This window comes from Acomys minous (genome assembly GCF_964271855.1).
Source record: "Acomys minous genome assembly, chromosome: 12".
Classification (NCBI taxonomy): domain Eukaryota; kingdom Metazoa; phylum Chordata; class Mammalia; order Rodentia; family Muridae; genus Acomys; species Acomys minous.
In genome coordinates, this window is record NC_140493.1 from 70985513 (window position 1) to 71005153 (window position 19641).

The following is a 19641-nucleotide window of genomic DNA, read 5'->3' on the forward strand; positions in this document are numbered from 1 at the left end:
TTACCTAGGATGGTCTTAAACCCCTGGGCCCAAGTGATCTTTCTTCATGTGTGTGCGTGCGCACGTGCATGCTTTCCCTTAATTGGGTATGTGCACAGGCACTTACATGCTGCAATATTCATTTATGAAGTTTGCAGGCGTTGATGCTTTCCTTCCACCCTGGGTTCCCAGAATCAAAATTAGGTCTCAGGCTTAGACACAGTAAGAGCTTTACCTGCCGGTCCTCACTGTCCCTACTCAGTAATTCTACATGGGAGACTCTTACTTTGTTGTCTTTTTTTTCTTTAGTTTTCATAGACAGGACATCATCTTACGTATTAGTATACGTAACCCTCCCTCAGCTGCTGGAGTGCAGAGTGAGTGCAGTGTGGGTCACAGTACCCCACTCCTTGCTTTCTTTTCCACACGAAGCTTGCATATGTCACATGACTGTCCATTGCTGGGCCAGAACTCAACTCCGGTCAGACTTCCAAGCTGTCTGCCTCTAGAGTCCAAGTTTCCACCACAACTTAACAAAAGGATAACCAAGGAGCCCTTTGGAGAGAGCTGGATTTCGGAACGGCACCCCACCCCAGTCCCCAGCTAGACAACAGTGCTTTCTGTCACATTCAGGTCTCAGGCTTGAGGGCAAGGGTCCTAAGTTTGCTGCTTCCGCGATCAGTGTCTTTGATCTGATTGGGCAGGCTCTGTTAAACCTGCTTTTCTTGAAAAACTATAAACAGCTGTGATTCATGGGCATCCCACGTGTTGCTGTTCCTGTCTCTGTGTCTCTGTGTCTCTGTCTGTGTGTACACCCCAGTCCCCAAATAGGGTTTCTCTGTCTAACAACCCTTTTTTAGTAGAGGCTAACCTGGAACTCACAGAGATCCACCTGCCTCTGCCTTTACCTCCTGAGTGCTGGGATCAAAGGAACGTGCCACCATTCCTGGCTTCAAGTTTCTTTATATAATTTTGTAACATTAAAGTAAGTTTCATTTCTGGGGCTAGAGATTTAGCTCAGAGGTAGAGCGCTTGCCTAGCAAGTACAAGGCCCTGGGTTCAGTCCTCAACTCTGAAAAAAATAAGTAGGTTTCCTTTCTATTGACAAATTAGGAATTCCACTGAGTCTTCAGTTGTTGAGTGATGGAGCCATAGTGTGACTCTAGATAGAAACTTTCTTTTCTAGCCACAGATTCCCAATTCTTTTTTTTTTTTTTTAAAGATTTATTTATTTATTATTATGTATACAGTGCTCTGCCTACACATAGGCCTGCAGGCCAGAAAAGGGCATCAGATCACATTAGAGATGGTTATGAGTCACCATGTGGTTGCTGGGAATTGAACTCAGGACCTCTGGAAGAGCAGTCAGTGCTCTTAACCTCTGAGCCATCTCTCTAGCCCGATTCCCAATTCTTTACACTGCCTGTGTCCATATTAAGTATTTAATTAAACGTTTTCTTCTTAGACAAAACTGAAAGATCTGTTGTCTGTGGTTAGAGGAACTTGTTACGAATGTAAGGCTCCAGTAAGCCTGTATATATATGGGAGAGCACACTAGCCGGTGCTGGTGCTGCACGCCTTTAATCCCAGTACTCAGGAGGCCGAAGCAGGTGGATCTCTGTGATTTGGAGGCTAACCTGGTCTACACAGAGAAACTCTGTCTTGAAAAACCTTTTTTTAAAAAAATTAACAAAAAGCTGAGCATGATGACACTCGGCCCTGAACTAGGAAGGTCATGTAGGAGTTTCAGGCCATCCAGAACTCCAGGGTGAGACCCCCTCTCCACAAACCAAACAGGAAGCTGAGCGTGGTAGCAGGCCTCTGAAACCTAAGCCCTTGGAAGGCCGTGGCAAGAGAAGCAGATGTTCAAAACCAACCTCATCTGTATTGTAGGACCCTGTTTCAAAACTTCAGATAAGTGTGATCATGTTGGCGTAGGAGGTAAAAGCAGAGGATTAGGTACATCAGACTCAGAAAAAGAGGGAAGGAGAAGGTTTTAGTTGGGGCTTGCTGGTTTTTTTTTTTTTTGGTTTTAGGGTGTGTCCGTCCCCCCCCCAGGACAGGGTTTCTCTGTGTAGCCCTGGCTGTCCTGGACTCACTTTGTAGACCAGGCTGGCCTCGAACTCACAGCAGTCAAAGGCGTGCACCACCACACCGTGCTGGAATTTTTTTGTTTTGTTTATTTAAGGGCTAAGCTTAATCTAGCATGGGGAGCGAGAGGTGGTGCATTCCAGAGTGAGAGGGCGCTCTTGCTCTGTGTGCTCATCACTCTGAGGCCCTTCCCCAGCAGCAGCTCCCAGGCTGCAGCGCACTCTCTAGTTCATCTTTCTTCTAACCGGCTGTTCTCTTAACTGTCAGCATCAGCAGACACATCCTTCAGCCTGTCTCTGCCGTGCCAGGAAACCCTGAGAGCGGACACTCAGCTTCGAACAGAGCACTTCTGTTCAACACGCCACTTCCCACACCAGCTCTTCCACGTGGGTCTCGGCAGAGACTTGGCCTGGGGATGGGTCTGGATGGAGAAGAACTCAGGCACACATCTGCATTTTCCGTCTGAACTAAGGAGAGCCCAGCCGAGCCCTAGCTGTCCGTTTGGGCAGGGCCGCACTAAGCTCTCCAGATGTGGGTGTCTTGTAAGTAAAGCAGTGTGCCTCTGCTGCAGCAGCCTGGTGACTAGGCAGGCCAAGCCAGGGTTGTTTTGTTTGCCTTGGGCTTTTTGTTTTTAAGACAAGATCTCACTCTCGGCCGGGCTGGCCTGGAAATCAAGGCTATCCTTTGCCCCCCAACTGGTAGCACAGATAGGAACTACCACAACCCAGCAGTTTGAACCTAGGACTCTTTTTCTTTTTTTCTTTTTTCTTTTTCTTTTTCTTTTTTATTTTATTTTATTTTATTTATTTATTTTTTTTAGTTTTTCGAGACAGGGTCTCTCTGTGTCGCCTTGGCTGTCCTGGACTCGCTTTGTAGACCAGGCTGGCCTCGAATTCACAGCGATCCGCCTGCCTCTGCCTCCTGAGTGCTGGGATTAAAGGTGTGCGCCACCATGCCCGGCTTCTTTTTCTTTTTCAAGACAGGGTTTTTCTGTGTAGACTTGGCTGTCCTGGAACTCGCTCTGTAGACCAGGCTGGCCTCGAATTCAGAGATCCACCGGCCGCTGCCTCCCAAGTGAGGGATTAAAGGCGTGCGCCCGGCTGCCCTTAGCTTTTGTAGTTTAGGATGAGCTTGAACTGCCGATCCTTGTACTTCCTGTGTGCTGGGATTACGGCTGCATACAGTCATGCCCAGTTAACTAACGCACCGCTGGGGGTCCTAACCAGAAGCCTGTTAACTAAGCCTAGCCTAGACCAATAAAGGCTTAAATTAGATATGAGTGAACATTAAGAGAGGAGAGAGACGGTATCTACGCTAGCGTGAGTGTGGACTTGTCTAGAGAGTTGGGGTAGGTTGGGAGTTGAGCACAGCTGGCTTACACCTGTAAGGCTACGGCAAGAACAGCCGTGCTACAGAGCGAAGACTTGACTCCAAAATACTAAGGGGGCGCCACGCCCTGCTGAGATGGCTGAGTAGGTAAGGTGCTTGCCTTGCAAGCCTGACTACCTAAGTTCAATCCCCAGAACCGACATAAAGGTAGAAGGAGCGCTGATTGCACACGGTCACACCACTGACACCCCACACCATTCACATGCAAGGACGCAAAAGCATGGAGGAAAAGTCTCTGTAAGTTGTTGGGATTTTTGTTTTTTTGAGACAGGCTTTCTCTGTGTAGCTTTGGCTGCCCTGGACTCACTTTGTGGACCAGGCCGGCCTTGAACTCACAGAGATCCACCCGCCTCTGCCTCCTGAGTGCTGGATTACAAGCGTGTGCCACTGCGCTTGGCTCCTCTATAAGTTTTTGTTTGTTTTTTAGAATATGAAGTTTATTAAGTGAGGAGAGAAGGAAAGGGGGAACGGGTACGAGGACAGAGACAGAGGAAGCTCCTCTGTAAGTTTTAATGAGGCAGAATGGAATGTGGCTAGAGGCAGGAAGAGAAAGAAGCCTTTCACCTAGGATCCTGGTCTGTCTTTTCCACTGTCTCCACTGCTAAAACTTAAGACTGCCTAGTAAGGCAACAAACGTTTTCCTAAAGACATCTCATTTGGAGCTGGAGAGATGGCTCAGCAGTTAAGAGCGCCACCTGCTCTTCAGAGGTCCTGAGTTCAATTCCCAGCAACCACATGGTGGCTCACAACCATCTATAATGTGATCTGATGCCCTCTTCTGGCCTGCAGGTGTACATGCAGATGAACCACTCATACATTAAATAAATAAAACTTGTGCTGGAGAGATGGCTCAGTGGTTAACAGCACTGGCTGCTCTTCCAAAGGACCTGGGTTCAATTCCCAGTACCCTACATGGGAGCTCACAATTGTCTATAATTCAAGTTCCAAGGAATCTGATACCCTCACACCAATGCACATAAAGCAAAATTAAATAAATTATTAAATAAATAAATCTTTTATTTAAAAAAGACACCTCATTTAAAGGTAATAAATAATTTGTGTATTATCATAAGACCAAAATATGCTATGCAACATTAAGTTTTTTGGTTTGGTTATTTTTTATTTTTTTAAGATGTTTTTATTTATTATGTACACAGTGCTCTGCTTACATGTACACCTTTAGGCCAGAAGAGGACATTATATCACATTATAGATGGTTGTGAGTCACCATGTGGTTGCTGGGAATTGCACTCAGGACCTTTGGAAGAGAAGACAGTGTCCTTAACCTCTGAGCCATCTCTCCAGCCCTGGTTTGGATTTTCAAGACAGAGTTTCTTTGTGTAGCCTTGGCTGTCCTGGACTCACGGTGATCCACCTGCCTCTGCCTCCTGAGTGCTGGGATTACAGGCATGCACCACCAAGCCTGGCTACAGTATTAAGTTTTTTTATACTCTTCCAGGTGTTAAAAAAAAAAAAAAAACTCAAAAACCTATCTTATATCTTTATTTGCAAAAGAAAATTCTTCAAAAACAAGCACATACACAACCCAACAACTTACCTATATTCATAGAGCTAGAGAGAAGGATCATCAGGTAGGAGCACTGGGTCCCAACACACACACACACACACACACACACACACACACACACACACACACTGGCAAAGCACTTATACACAAAATACAATTTTTTAGTTTTTTGGCTTTTTTCAGACCAGTATGTAGTTTGTATGTTTGTTTCTGAGACAGGGTTTCTCTGTATCCTTGGCTGTCCTGGACTCGCTTTGTAGACCAGGCTGGCCTCGAACTCACAGAGATCCACCTGCCTCTGCCTCCCGAGTGCTGGGATTAAAGGTGTACACTACCACCACCTGGCCAGAGCAGTATGTAGTATTGCTTGTCTTAAAATTTACTCTGTAGAGCAGGCAGGCCTTGAACTCACAGAGATCTGCCTTCTGAGTGCTGGGATTAAAAGCATGTCCCACCACTGGTCAAAGTGATAGATATTTTTTAAATCTACATTTAGAGATAAGACAAAATTCTTTAACTTTTAAGCCTTGTAGTAAGTTAGCCACTTTAAATAATGTGACTTAGGATGGTGTGTGTATATGCCCATTGTAAGTAGATCTTGGGGTAATTTGCCCATTCTTTGAAAAACCTGTTCTTATGCTCAGCTATTTCTTACCTTTCCTGGGTGCCCTTTTCCCGCTCTGGCCCTTATGCTTAAATTTTATATTGTAATCTTTTAATAAACCTGGTAACTCTGCTTCATACTCACTTGTCCTGAAATTCTTTTCTGTGGTGAAGCCAGGAATTCTGGCTTTGCCTTAGTAAAGATCTGTAAGGAGAAGGGAAATTCTCTAGCCCACGGCCAGTGATGTCGTAGAACTGGGCCTCCGCCCCTGCTGCTGTTAACGTGGCATTTCAGGTTGTGTTGTTCAAGGGTTTCTGGGAGTCTTGTTTTCTAAATGAGTTGATGTTTGGTGTTGAGGTACGCTGGACAGTTTTATCGCTGATAAAATGAGAGTATAGTTGGGGCTGCTCCATCTCTAGCTCCGGTCTGCTTTTTGGGACATGGGGCCACATACTCGTTTCTTCTAGACTTGAACTTTTTTTTTTCCCTGCTTCAGAGAACAGCCATTTCTACCCAGCTCTTCTAACGTGCTCCCCAAGTCTGCTTCTGCTCCAGTTGATGCCCTCTTACATGACTTTGAATGGAGTCTCCTTTGGGCCAGGGCCAGCCAGAGCTACCAGCTGGGCACTCAACAAACCAGCCTTTGGTCCTTCCTGGCTTCTTTCTGCCAAGGGAGGAAGCAGGGAGGAGCCGGCCAGCTGAGCCCAGGCTCTGAGCCAAAGCCGTTTTCCTCTGCTCTGGGCAGTGTGTATACTTACTCATTCAGTACTCATTAAGAACTTTTTGTGTGCGCTCAGGGTAGACCCCCTTCTCTGAGAGAAGAAAGCAGAGATCCCTCGTAGGAGGGAGCCTGGCATCCTTAAAGAGCTCTTGTTATGGGAAGTTTTTCTTTGCATTGGAAACCCAGCATCCGCTGGAGTCCCAATGGGAGGCCCCCCCCAACACCCCCCCCCCCAGAGATGAGAACAAGGCGTCTGTTGGCATTCTGAGCAGGCGGCCTGAGTGGGCACTCCTGCGCTTTCCAAGGGATGGCAAGTTCCCTCCTCCTTTTTGGAAGTGGCAGCTGACATGGACCAAATGCAGACTGTTTTTGGCACCTAGGATGTAAGAGATGGGCCCCTCCCTGCTGCTCTGTCATTTGGTATCATCCTCCCTCCACAGGCAAATAAATAAAGCCTTTTGATCTTCAGCCAGTCAGGGACCCAGAAAACTGTAAACAAAAGTGAACTTGTGAGTGGGAGATGGTGTTAGCTTCCTCCTCCTCCTCTCCTGAAAAAGCGTCTTGTTCTCTGTGCCAGATGGGCCTGTCCACCCATGGGCATGGCACCCCAGCTGCCTCGCTGGCCGCTGTAGGCCAAAGCATAGGGACTAAGAATGGCCCCCTTTACCAGTGTCCCGATGACTGAGGAGGGTGCTGCTGACAGGCAGCTCTGCCTGAAGCTTCTAGCCCCGAGCCACCACGGCGGGTAGGAGCTTGGAGCCTCGTGTTCTGAAGAGCTTTTGGTGGTGCCCGTGAAAACTGGCTCTGGATTTCCAACCTGGAGACTTGCAAAGTTGCTTTTCCATCCTGATCTTTAGAAACGTCTAACACAGGCCCCCAGTGCACCTGCCCCCTGTAGTAGCCGGGGCCGTGAGGATCGCTGAGGAAGCCTGCCCCTCACTCCCAGGCCTGGCCTGCTGTACGTACCCAGCGAGTGTCAGCCATGCTGCGCTTGTGGGAACTGCGGCTGCATCTAAAGGCCACAGCCTCCCCTCCCTGTGGCTTCAGCAGGGCTTCTAGAAAGGCTGGTTGGCTTGCCACTGATGAGCTCCCTCCTCTCTGCTCTCCTTCCCTCTCTCTCTCTCTCTCTCTTTCTCTCTCTCTCTTTCTCTCTCTCTCTCTAGGGGACACTCCACAGAAAATGAGAACTGCTCACTACCCTACCCCAGCCGAATTGGACGCGTATGCTAAGAAGGTCGCAAACAACCCACTGACTATAAAAATCTTCCCCAACAGTGTGAAGGTCCCCCAGCGGAAACACGTTCGTCGTACTGTGAACGGCCTCGACACATCAGCCCAGCGCTACAGCCCCTACCCGACTCAGGCTGCCACCAAGGCAGGCCTGCTTGCCATTGTCAAAGTGCCAGCCAAAAGCATACTCAAGGACTTTGACGGCACCCGAGCCCGGTTCCTCCCTGAGGCCATCATGAACCCCCCAGTGGCACCCTATGCTACTGTGGCACCCAGCACTTTAGCCCACCCCCAGGCCCAGGCTCTGGCCCGCCAGCAGGCCCTGCAGCATGCACAGACCCTGGCCCATGCCCCTCCGCAGACACTGCAACACCCTCAGGGTATACCACCACCACAGGCACTGTCTCACCCTCAGAGCCTCCAGCAGCCTCAGGGCCTGGGCCACCCTCAGCCGATGGCCCAAACCCAGGGCTTGGTCCACCCACAGGCCCTGACTCACCAGGGTCTCCAGCACCCCCCTAATCCCTTGCTGCACGGAGGCCGGAAGATGCCAGACTCAGATGCCCCCCCGAATGTGACCGTGTCTACCTCAACTATCCCCCTCTCAATGGCTGCCACCCTGCAACACAGCCAGCCCCCGGACCTGAGCAGCATCGTTCACCAGATAAACCAGTTTTGCCAGACGAGGGCAGGCATCAGCACTACCTCAGTGTGTGAGGGCCAGATCGCCAACCCCAGCCCTATTAGTCGCAGTCTGCTCATCAATGCAAGCACCCGGGTGTCGACCCACAGCGTCCCCACACCAATGCCTTCATGTGTGGTCAATCCCATGGAGCACACCCATGCGGTCACAGCCGCACTGCCTGCTGCAGGTCCTGTCAACCTGCCCACAGGCATCTCTCGAGCCCCCACTGGCTACCCTAGCGACCTCAAGCCAGTTACCTGGAACCAGCACCAGCTGGCCCACCTACAACAGATGTGCAGCGAGGCTGGTGGGACACCAGCCCCTGGCCTGACGGGCAAACATACAGCAGGACGCGAGTTGGCAGGGCCTGGTTTTGTGGGCAAGGCCCCTGTCTACCCGCAGGAACTCTGCCTGGCACAGTCCTTCCATCTGAAGCCACCCTTGGAGAAGCCAACTCCATCCCCACCAGTCAACGGCCTACCAGCCCCACTGGCCTACCCCAACGGTCACTACTTCCAACCCCTGTGGAACAACATTCTACCAACTCCCAATAGCGACAGCTCGGGGTCTCAGGACCTCGCCATGCCGTTCCATGCTGGGCAGCCCACAGGTACACCCCTCGACTGTGCGGCAGCTCCCGGGGCTCACTACCGAGCAGGGACTGGGGGTGGTCCGGTGGCAAGTCAGAACAGCCTGGTGCAGACGGTGGATTACCTGAGTGGAGATTTCCAGCAGGCCTGCTTCCGGGAACAGAGCCTGGCCATGTTGAGCAAGGCCCACCGAGCCCCGGGCACCCGAGCCCCCGAGCCCACAGATAGCCGAAGTCTTCATATTCAGCACCCAGGGTATAGATAGGGAGCCGTGACGCCCGCCTCAGGCAGCACGCCATACATTGCCCTTCTAGGTTTAGTCTTTCTTTTAAGTAACTGGATAGTCTCACGGTTTCACTGCTCCAGTGTGATCGTCCTTAGATGGCTAAGGAAGGGAACTTGGCAGGGTGGGTTTGGGGGCAGAAGGCCCTTTATCCTTCACTCGAGCAACTCATGGCTTTCTGTTAGCACCTACCCCTGTCCCCTCAGCCAGCTGCCCACCAGGCAGTCTCCACCCTGACCACTTTTGACTCTCACCATCTTTTGTTGAGCTTCTGTTTGTTTTGGGACTGGGGTACGGCTGAGGGGAGTGGCCTAGGCCTTTAAGTTAGGCTTCTCTGTCTGGGACTAAGAAACCAGACTTCGTCAGTGCTCGGGAAGCTAATTCTGTATTCCCCCAAAGATGTCCACCAAGATAAACACAACCGCCAGCTTCCCCCAGCTGCTCCCATCCTGCAAGGCTTGGATTGGCATTTCTGTTGCTCCCAAGCCACTGCACTTGTCCTTGCCAAAGCCTTGAGACTCAGAACCTTTGCATTGGCGTCTTGGTTTTTGACTCCCCTTCCAGAGAAATGCAGTGGCCATCTGGCATCTCTGCCGGCCTCCCGTCACTGTTGCCTCTGTCCAAACTCAACACTGTTCTCATCCCTGCCTCCCTCCCTCTTAAGAGAAAAAGAAAAAAAAAGAAAAAAAGAAAAAAAAAGAAAAACTACCGTACTTGAATTAGTTATAGGTAAAGGATGATCACATTAGAGTTTGGAATTTAAAACACCAAAAAAGTTTAAGATAAAGAAAAGTTAACTACATTTGGTTCTCTACACTGGCTAAGAATTCTTGGTCCACACTGTAAGTTTTAATGTCATGTTTCTGTATGAATGAGTGGGTTTGAGGAGCATTGTGTATGAGTGGCCCCACAGGTACATCCACCCTCACATTTTGCCGCCCTTCAGTTTAATGAAGAACAAAAGGAGAAACACAAAGCCTTAAGCTCTTTGAATTCCTCCCTTACCAAATGAGCGTGGTTCTGACCAATGCAGAGGGGCGTCCGTTGGGAACAGCCCCTTTGCCCCTCGCCCATTCTTAGAGCACCTTCCACCTGTTCCAGGACCAGCGTGACTCATTCCCAAGTGACAATTAGTTGTCTAGAAATTCAACACTTCTCTGTAACTTTAGATTGTTTTGTTGTAAAATTTTGCACCTGTCTTCTGTTGCACAGTTGGGCTTTAAAAGTACTAAGCTCTTGCCTTCCCTCTTCGTTGGGGAATGTGAGCTGATAACTGAAGGGTTTGGGTTTATTCTCACTGTTCCTTAGCCAGAAATTCGGTAGTGATCTGAAGCAATGTGGCTGAAGACCAGTTTTGAAATTATGTGTTGGCAAGTTGCCTTATATTTAAAAGAAGGAAAAAAAAAGAAAAGAAAAAAATTGCCTGAGTGTGTTATGCCAAATGATGCCAACATGGAGTCCTGATTCACCGTCTCTCTGCCACCTGGGAACACAGCTACTGTCCTGTCTGCAAGCCCCTCGACTTCCGGTGCAGTGCCTCCTCCAGGGTGTTAGCCCCTCCACTAGCCCCTTACCTGAGTCAGACTTAAAGAGCCCCCTCCCTCCTGTGACCTCCCACCTGATATTGTAGGAGATTGTAACCCCCTCCCCAAGCTCTTCCTGAGAGGGGGCTACCACAGTAGGAAACTGGACCAAACAGCAGTTTGGGGGCTTTCACACCTCACTCCCACCTCTTGTCTGCATGGAAAATGTACCGATCCCTCACCCTACAAATGACTGCCCTCAACTTTGGTGTCAAATGTTTCCTAGTTCAGCCTGATGGTCCCCCCCACCCCACCCCAGTCAGTCCCCAGCCAGCAATAAGGGTCCCAGCCAGGGCCTCATCTCCACACCTTGCCTCCAAGACCCCATGCCACCCCAAGGGAAAGCCTGGATGCTCCACTCTTATCCACACACTGTAGCATTCCTTCTCCAGCTCACCTTGCCTGTGGGTATGGGCGTGGTGGGCTTTTTTTTTTTTTTAAAGATTATTATAAAGCAGTAAACAAAAACCTCACCTTCTGACCTTGTCCTATTCGTTGACCGTGAACGCCTGAGGTGTTTGAGCTTTTCTTGTTTTTGACAGTGTTTGCCATGTCACTCAGTAGAGGGGGAATAGTTTGTCTTTGGTGGCAGCAGCATCCTAGTCGTCCAACACCCTCCCCCTCCCCCCACCCGCCCCAACTTACCATCCCAGTCGGATTGATACATACAATTTAGCCAAGCCCCAGGTGGGGCCCAGTTGGGGATTGCTGCCTCAGTGGAGGCCCAGAGGCCTTACTTCACTCCAAAGGCCAACAGTCCTAAGTGGCGCGTGTTTTGCCAATAAGCCCTCCAACAAATATAAACCCTCTCTTGCTAGCATCAGTGGAGTTAATTAGGAGCGATAGGTGCTGCCCTTGCCTCACAGTGGCACACATTGCTTCTAAGTGCGATGTTAGAGTTCTTTCATGGGGGTGGGGAGCGGAGCTTTCAGTTAGGGGATTGGCTCTTACCTACAGTCTGGTGGGGGGGGTCACCAGGAAAAGCCCTTTAAAAGTGCTTTGCCTGCCTCCCTCATGTCTAGGCAAGCACTCTGCATGTGGAGCCTGCAGTGTCCACCCACTGTCAGCGGCAATGTGGTAGGCAGGTGAGCCCAGCTGTCTGCAGTATTCCTGGACAGAAGTCCACTTCGTGGCCTGGCCTGAACTCCACAAGGCCTGTGTGGATGTGTCAATTACAAGATATTAAGCCAAAGTTTTCTCTGCTACTTTCCAGGTTGTGTCTACCATGCTGCTCTGTAGAAGGGACCATTTTGGCCTTCTTAGCTAAGGTTCCAACCAAGATAGCTTTAACCCCAGCACTGAGGAGGCAGGCAGACCACTGTGGGTTCAAGGCCAGCCTGGTCTACAAAGTGAGTCTAGGACAGCCAAGGCTACACAGAGAAACCCTGTCTCAAAAAAACAAAGCCTTGGGTTAGTGAAGAGCTAAGCCGGTTAGTCTCTCTTCACAATGGCCCCGTTCCCTCTTCAGGAGGGGACTCAAAGGCTTTCCAGACACAGGTCTTAGTGCTAAGCCATAAGAGAAAGGCACTTCATGTTAATTAGGGCTTGTCGTGATCACATTCCAAGACAGTGGTTGAGCAAGATTCATTTTACCGTTAAGTGTAGTTAACCCCACGTAGCTAAGTAACTTGCGAAAAGCAAGCCCAAATTTATTGCCAAAATTAGAGGGGGCTCCCAGGGGTTGAACATGTGGTCGAGTAGCTCATGGCATGCACTGGGGGCCACAGAATTCCAGGCCCTGCCCCAAAACTAGCTGAAGGAGTCAGTTTGTTTCTGTTCTTAGTTGCAATGTGTGTAGTCAGAGGCAAACAAGCAGAACAGTATTAGAAGTAAATGAAATTAACGGGTGAGAAAATCCAAGGCCCCTCTTATTCCTGGAGTACAGACTACTATTAAGTCCTCAATCTGGCAGGCACATGCAGCCTCATTAACTCTTCATGAAGGCCCATTTATCCTAATGGTAAAAAAAACTACTTCACTTTACTCTCAGCCACAAGGCCTCAGGTTGGAAAGGTGGCCTCCACCTAAAAAACTGGACCCTGCAGCGTGCGTCTGTTCTAACACCCATGCTGTTGGATCAGTCCAGAGAAGATGTTTGGAGCTCAGTGGAATCAGTAAGCTCCAGGATTTTTAATCCTGTCTCAAGGAGGCAGAGTAACCGAAGAAGACAGGACATTGACCTTTGGCCTGCAGAGACCTGCCTAAGCAGCACACTAGACTTCGGTGAGCCGTGGACTAGAAACGCCAGCTTCCCAAGCAGCAGCCCTGCACTTACTCACTGAACCACCAGAGGGCAGCTGCACGTGGCGCTCCCAAAGTTCGCTGCAACCCCCACTGTGTCCGCCAGAGGTGCAGCTGCAAAGCACAGTAGCAGTGTCGTCCCCCGCCCCCCTTTTTTTTCTGTTGGGCTCAGCCTCCCAGAGCCCTAACCAACCGGGAGAAGACAGGCTGGAATCAAGTTAATAAATACAATTCAAGATTTATTAAAAATTAAGAGTTCCCCTGCTGTGCCCTCCTAGCACTAAAGAAATAAATAACCAGAGAGGGCATCACTGGGTCAATGAAAAGAGAGGTTCTCTCAAGGCAGATTCTTGTAACTACCCCTCCCTTTTCCTGTATCTCCCACCCCTACTATGGCTCTTGGGACACAGCACCTGAGCAGGCACCTCAGTCCAGGTAGAATGTGGCTGGCACCAAGGCATGTCTGCCCTGCCCAGGAGGGGAGACAGGCCCTGGGATCACTTGTTTCCAGCCCTTGATAACCCCAGACCTGCTCCCCCCAGGGGCCAGGGCTGCAGCACCAATTGGAGGCACCTAAGGGTTAGGGGTGGTGGTGGTGGCTGTGGTAGGGAGCGAGTGGGATAGCAATTAGGCAAAAGAAGCCGGAAGGGGGTCCGGCCCCCAAAACAGTTTCAGCCAGTGTCTTAGATCCTGTCCTGCCTCCCCCCCTTCCCACGTGAGCCCAAAAGGCTCTACTCTCAGCTGAGGATCTTCCGGGGCAGTTCCACAGAGGCACGGATGAAGACTGCGTCATCCCGCACGTAATTCCGCTTCCGGATGTCCTGGTGGGAGATGAATTTGGGGTAGCCAAAGCCCAGAGAGCTCTCATCCAGGGAGCCTCGCCAAGTGCCGGGCTTCTGGAAGTTCTTCCAGTTTGGATCGGGGTGGAAGGTCTCAGTGACATGCTGCGGCTTAGCTAGGCCTGGGTCGCTCTGATCCAGCAGGGAGAAGGTGACCCGACGGGCAAAGGGCCACTCGAGGAGATTGTCAAAGGCGCCCGGCAACACACGGATGTAAATGGAGAGATGGGTGCCCTCACCGCTGCCGTTGCCGTTGAGGAACGCGGACACCTGCAGCTTGTAGCCGTACTTGTGTGTGTAGAAGGCCGGGCTGAAGCACTCCAGGTTAGGCTTGGCCTTGGCCTCCTGCAGACGCCGCCCATAGCTGCCAATCTTCCAGATGAGCACGCCATCACTGCCTATGGACAGCTCCTCCAGCTCCCTGCGCAGCTCCTGAAGCTCTTGCCGTTGCCGGCTCACCAGGGCACACATCATAGCCAGGTGTGGCTTGACACTCTCCTCCACGTGACGCGCCATCGCCAGTTTAGGGCACTGTGTTGGCAAAACCCAAGGCAACGGGGGAAGGAAAAAGTTACCAAAGGAGGAAGGGTCTAAGGGAGAAGCGAGGGAGGCAGGGGAAGCAGGTGCCCAATTCCACTGGACGGCGGCAGAGAGAGTGCTGGGAAGAAGCGGAAGTTGGCTAGTGGGACCCACCGAGGCCTCGGCTGTGGCAGCAAACTGATCTAGGACCTCAAGGGCTAAAGAGAAGGGGCATCTCACCCTATGCTTGCAGCCAGACTCTTTAAAGGGGCAGAGCACCAAGGCAGTGCTGCAGCTGTCCTTCAGGTGGCTGGGCAGGTCCTCCCGAGCCACAGTGCCCACACCACACTGGTTGGGGCAGGGAACGGGCAGCCGTGGGCACTGGTACTGGTGGCTCTAGGACCAGAGACAGAAGAGGAGTGGTCAGTAACCTGACTCCCTGCAAGCCAGTCCCACAGCCTTCTGGTCAACAAGGGCCTCACCTGGATGGTGTCAAAAACAAACTCCTTGGTGCAGTAGGCACAAGGCTGGGTGCGCTTGGGACACTCAGAAGTGGCGTGCTGGGCCAACAGGCGCCTCATCATGCGGGCGCCACACTTGTTCTCACAGTACACACTCTCTTGGGGGCACATGCCCTCGTGACTCTGAAAACACCATAGGGGGGAAAAAATGAAGAGATGCCCGGGCTCCCAGGTCACTCATCCTCCCTTCACTGTCAGCCTGGACCCACCTACCTCATAGGCCTCCCCACTGAAGTCACAGCCACAGAATTCACACTTGAGGCGGCGCTTAGGGCAGTCGTGCTGCAAGTGGGCAGGCAGATCGCGCCGGCTCAGCTTGGCTGGGCAGCGATTCGGGCAGGGGACTACATTGAAGCTGCAAGTGTTCAAGTGGCCCTGGTGGGAGACACCGCAAATCAGCACCCGCCAAGTGGGGCTAGTCCCAGCTCGCCAGCCCAGAGTCTCTCACCTGCAGATGGCGAAGCGGCCCGCTCCAGCGGCAGCCCTCCTCACTGTGGATGCAGCGTATAGGCAACCCTAACACCTGGACCTCCAGCTCTGGGTCTGGGTAGATCTGTGGGCAGGGAATGGGAGAATCAGCAAGGGCCACAGCCTGCCGTACTCACCATTCACCCCCGCTTTCACCGGAGCTGGCCGTGCCTATAAGCCAGTAAGCAGCATAGCTTCTAGAGCCAAGACCTCCCCCTCAGACGACGTCTCTGGGCCCTAGGATGAAGGACACAGTAGGTGGCATCTACTTTGACTTGGAACCAGCGCCGCCGACATGTCTGCACAGAACATGCTCCCCTCAGGGAGGCGGTCCATCAGCCTTCTCAGTCTGTCCCCCGTGCCTTGCTTCCTTCCTTAGTGGAGGGGTCCTGGCCCCTAGCCACAGATCTAACTTGCTACAGGAAGAGGAGGGAGCACTTTCTGCAGGCACAGAGCAGCTCTGTGCACCCCTACAGGCTGGGCATTATGCGTGTCCCCCAGGGCAAACACAGCCTTCGTTTGCAAACTGGCCTGGTGGACAAAGAACAGGCTACCTTTGTGGGGGCACCATGGGTTCCTGAGGCTTGGGGGTTGACACTGGCCCTGTGCCTGCTGGCTGCCAAGAGCTCCAGCTTCCAAAGGCAACAGTCCATATACTATGGATCTGGCCTTCCAACCTAGCAGTGTGGACTCACCTTGGCATAGTCCAGAGGAAGCTGGTCCTCGGGGCATTTGAAGACTCCTTCACTGAAAGGGAAAAGGGCAAGGGTCAAGGCTTCTCAAGCCCTGGGCCTCACCCCCTCAACCAGGACAGCCCCTTCCTAACCTGCCATTGCGGAGACAACGGGATGAGCGGAGGTCAGAGGCATCCCACTTTTCAAGGGTGCTAGACTACCCACAAAGGGTATTCTAGGTCCAGTGCAGACAGGCACAGCTGCCTTAGGAAACACTTTGCCCAACAGGTGGCAGCTGGCATCCCCTCCCCCCAGGACAGCAGCTGGACTTGAAAGAAACAGGCAGCCTGCCACCCGTTTTCATTGGCTATGCTGAAAGCTGATGGGAGGGTATACAGGGACGGGCTAAGAATAAGTGCCAGGGCTACCCAGCCTCCATGACAGTGCCAGGCTGAGAAGGGAGGCTGAGGTCATCTTGAGGCCACTTTATGCTATTCCTTCTCTTCCTTGAGGGTGTGTCTCCTAAGGAGTGGAAAGGAAACACAAGGCCACTCAGCCTTCACATTCCCACCTGGCCCTCACCACTTGCCTCTGAGAAGGGGTTGGAATCTCCCTACTCAGAGATTGGGGCGGGGGGGGGGGGGGGACGGGGACGACGACAAAACACAGGCTCCCCAGTGAGGCAGCACCTGGGCATGTCTGTCTGGGGTAATTCCACAGCCCAGGCTTTAACCACAGACAAAACTTCTGAAACTTGGTGACCCTAACCCCTGCTGCTGTCCTGGTGGCATGCTTTTTCCTGCCAGTATGCCCTAGCTGACCCCAACAAGACCTGTCACACACGACTGCCATGGCCCAGGCAAGGCAAGGGCTCACCCAGCGGGACTGAAGGCCCCTAGGCACGACATTCCTGGCAGGTCTGAGTCAGGTGGGCGGGAGGCAGGCAGGCCTCAAGGCGGAAGCAGAGGCTAGGCAGCAGACCTGTTGTGAACGCACTTTCAAGAGGCTGGGCAGTCCATACCCCAGGTGCCCAGTCCACTCCCTAGCACCTCCTCTTGGCCCCACTACTGCTGGCCAAGTCCCCAATGCCAAGAACAGTACATGGTCGGGCACTGAAGAGGCATGCCTGCACCCACGGGGCAAGCAGCCTTCCTGGCTCAACCTGAGTAACAGCCACAGCGAGTGGGGAAAGAGGGGTGGGCCATGGGGGAGGGGGGTCCACTTAGCTGCTTCAGGAATGTGCTGACCCAGTGGTTTTGAAGACAGCAAGGGGACTAAGGCATGTCCCTAGGCTTCAGGCATGGGAGGCTAACTCTGCAGCTTGGGGCCCAGCCAGGACAAAGGTTTGGCCAAGGCTATGGACAGCCTAACTTGTAGGGTAGGGGTGATAGTGGGGGGCAGAGCCTGCTCAACCACCTCTCCCCTCCAGAGGCCACTAAACACCACTCGGCCGATGGGGGAGGGGAGAAGACAGAGGCAACCCCAGGCTGAGCTGTGGAGGCCCAAGCCCAGGGGAGAAGACAGGATGGGGGGAGGGGGCAGAAGGAAAGGAAGAGGGGCATTTCCGGGCGGAGGATGGGTTGGGCAGAAGCAGCCTCGAGGGGGCTGAGGAGGTGAGGGAGGAGGGAAACGGCCTCCTTCCCCGCGGCAGTTAAGGGTGGGTCAGCTGGAGGAGGGGGCTGGCTCAGCTGGCCTCATCTGGAAAGCAGAGGGCCGGGGAAGGGAGCTGAGGAAGACAATGGGCCCGTGTGTCAGCAGAGGAGTTAAGTGTGTACATTGCAGGGAGGAGGAGGGAGGAGGGGGGGGGGACAGCCGGAGCATATGTGAGAGCAGGAGCCCGCGGCTGCTAGGAACAAAAAAAAAAAAAAAACAAAAAACAAAGGGCCTGCTGAGATTTCCGCCAGGCAGGAGCTTCGGAAGGCAGTGGGGACGGAGCACTGAGAGAGAAGTCCCACATCGCTCTCCCTGCCTGTTCCCCTCGAGGGACCGCGGCTGATCTGGCCTTTCCTTGTGCTCTTAGGGCACAACCCTCCACAGGCCGTCGGGGCTCCCCTATCTTCCCTCCTTACACGGCAGCCCTCAGTAGCTGGACACTCGAGACCGCACAGGGTGCCCAAAAATGTGACGGATGCCCGAAGCGGCAAGGCAGGACCTGGGTCTTGGCAGGGCACGGTACATTAGTACCAGCCCAGGGCACGGGTGTACTCGAGACCCCAGGGAGAGTTCCCACTTAGGAGGCGGGGAGGGCTGCAGGTCACAGTCCAACCTCTGCTGCATGACTGCACGCAGCCCCGGCTGGACTCCCAGCTACCACTTGAATCCTGTGACCCTGGGCAAATCGCAGCCTTTCTTTGAATCTCTGTAAAATGCGAGAACAATAACGGCCGATCTCTCAACGTCAGAGAGATGAAGAGGTTGGACGAGTGAAAACTCCAGAGAGGCTTGGAGTGCCGCGCGGGAGAGGCTTTGTCCTTCCCTCCCCTGAAGGATTCAAAGTTCAAGGCTGCGGCCGCCCGGGCTCCCAGGTAGCGGGAGGGGGAAGGGCCGGCCACGGGTTGGGAAGGGCGTCTTTCCCTTCGCCGCCGGGCGCGGAGGCAGTTTCTGTCACCTGGAACTGGGCAGGTAGGACCCGAGACCTTACGCCTGGGTGCGTGGGGTCCTCCCCAGAGCCCTGACGTCACTGCCGCCCCTTGACATCATGGTGGGCGCTCCTGAGGTCACCGGGCGGCCGCGCAGACAAAGGCCCGACGTGTGTGTGTGTGTGTCTCCGACCCGAGCCCTTTCCCCATGCAGTGCCCTCGCCCCCTGCACCCCAGGCCGAGGCCCACCCCCCGCGCCCCCCACCCGGGGTCGCACCTGAGGAACTCCTGCAGGCAGGTGTCGCAGAAGCGGTGGCCGCAAGTAGACACCTGCACAGGCTCGCGCATGGGCTTCCCGCACAGCGGGCACAGCAGCCGCCGCTTGGGCTTCTCCAGGAACTTGTAGTCGAAGCCGGGCATGGCGGGCTGGCGGCCGGCACGGGCAGGCGGGGCCGGGCACGCGGCGGCCCCCCACAGCCCGCGCCTCACTCCGGCCGCGTTCCCCGGCTGCGGGCGGCGCCGACTGGCGGCCGCGACCGGCCCGGGTCCGCAACCCCGCCCGCCGGAAGAGGGGGCGGAGCCGCGTCCCCGTGGTCCTAGAGTCCGCCCGCGTGCCCCGCCCACTCTACAACCTCTGAAAGGCGCTTAGGACTCTTCTCTGCCCAGCCTTCGAAAGTTTTAAGTCAGGCTCACCCCCACCCCTACTACCCCCCCCCAAAAAAAAAAAACTCCGGAAGCCAGGGCTTCTCTTTCCCGCTGGAACTGAGAACGTGGCTGAGATTCTTCCAGAAGTGGGGGGCCCCCTTGCGCTATGATGGTGCCTTTGGGTCGCACCCAAAGACTTGACTCTTCAGAGGCCAACTTAAGGTCTCCTGCGACACGCGCCGCCCAGGGACCCGTGGCCCTAGCTTCCAGGTGCTAGGCAGCAGAGCCAGGCAACAGGATCCGAGAAAGCCCGGCTGGTGCAAGGAAACTGGGCTGGGCTCTGGGCCAGTGGAACTTCGGTCCCAGCCTTGGGCCTCTGGCTGCGCCTACATTCCTCCAGGCCACTGCCCTGCAACCACAGTCGGGCCCAGCCCAGTCTTGGGGTGTCTAGCTGCCACCTCCACCCCTGAAG

The 19641-nt window shown here is 53.4% G+C and overlaps 2 protein-coding genes across 7 annotated transcripts in view; one reads left to right on the forward strand and one right to left on the reverse strand.

Moving 5' to 3' along the window:
• FAM222B (family with sequence similarity 222 member B) overlaps positions 1-10477 on the forward strand; it is a 62554-nt gene extending 52077 nt beyond the window's left edge. For 4 of the 5 annotated variants that reach the window (XM_084747968.1, XM_084747970.1, XM_084747969.1 and 1 more), the window contains exon 3: positions 7476-10477. In XM_084747968.1, the coding sequence (XP_084604094.1) occupies positions 7476-9082 (1607 nt within the window). In that variant the 3' untranslated portion in view covers positions 9083-10477. The remainder of the gene's footprint in view (positions 1-7475) is intronic. The other variant, XM_084747972.1, reaches the window with a different exon arrangement.
• Positions 10478-13137: 2660 nt separating this feature from the next.
• On the reverse strand, positions 13138-19068 carry TRAF4 (TNF receptor associated factor 4). 2 transcript variants are annotated; one of them, XM_084747974.1, is made up of 8 exons: positions 18802-18933; positions 16822-16926; positions 15967-16018; positions 15252-15356; positions 15017-15178; positions 14765-14926; positions 14523-14678; positions 13138-14294 (listed from the first exon to the last, which is right to left on the reverse strand). In XM_084747974.1, exons 2-8 carry the CDS (start codon positions 16851-16853, stop codon positions 13662-13664), a joined length of 1302 nt encoding a protein of 433 aa, XP_084604100.1. In that variant the 5' UTR covers positions 16854-16926; positions 18802-18933; the 3' UTR covers positions 13138-13661. The 2 variants fall into 2 exon arrangements, with proteins under 2 accessions (XP_084604100.1, XP_084604099.1); XM_084747973.1 differs by lacking the exon at positions 16822-16926 and having other exon boundaries at positions 18802-19068.
• Between the last annotated feature and the right edge of the window lie 573 nt (positions 19069-19641).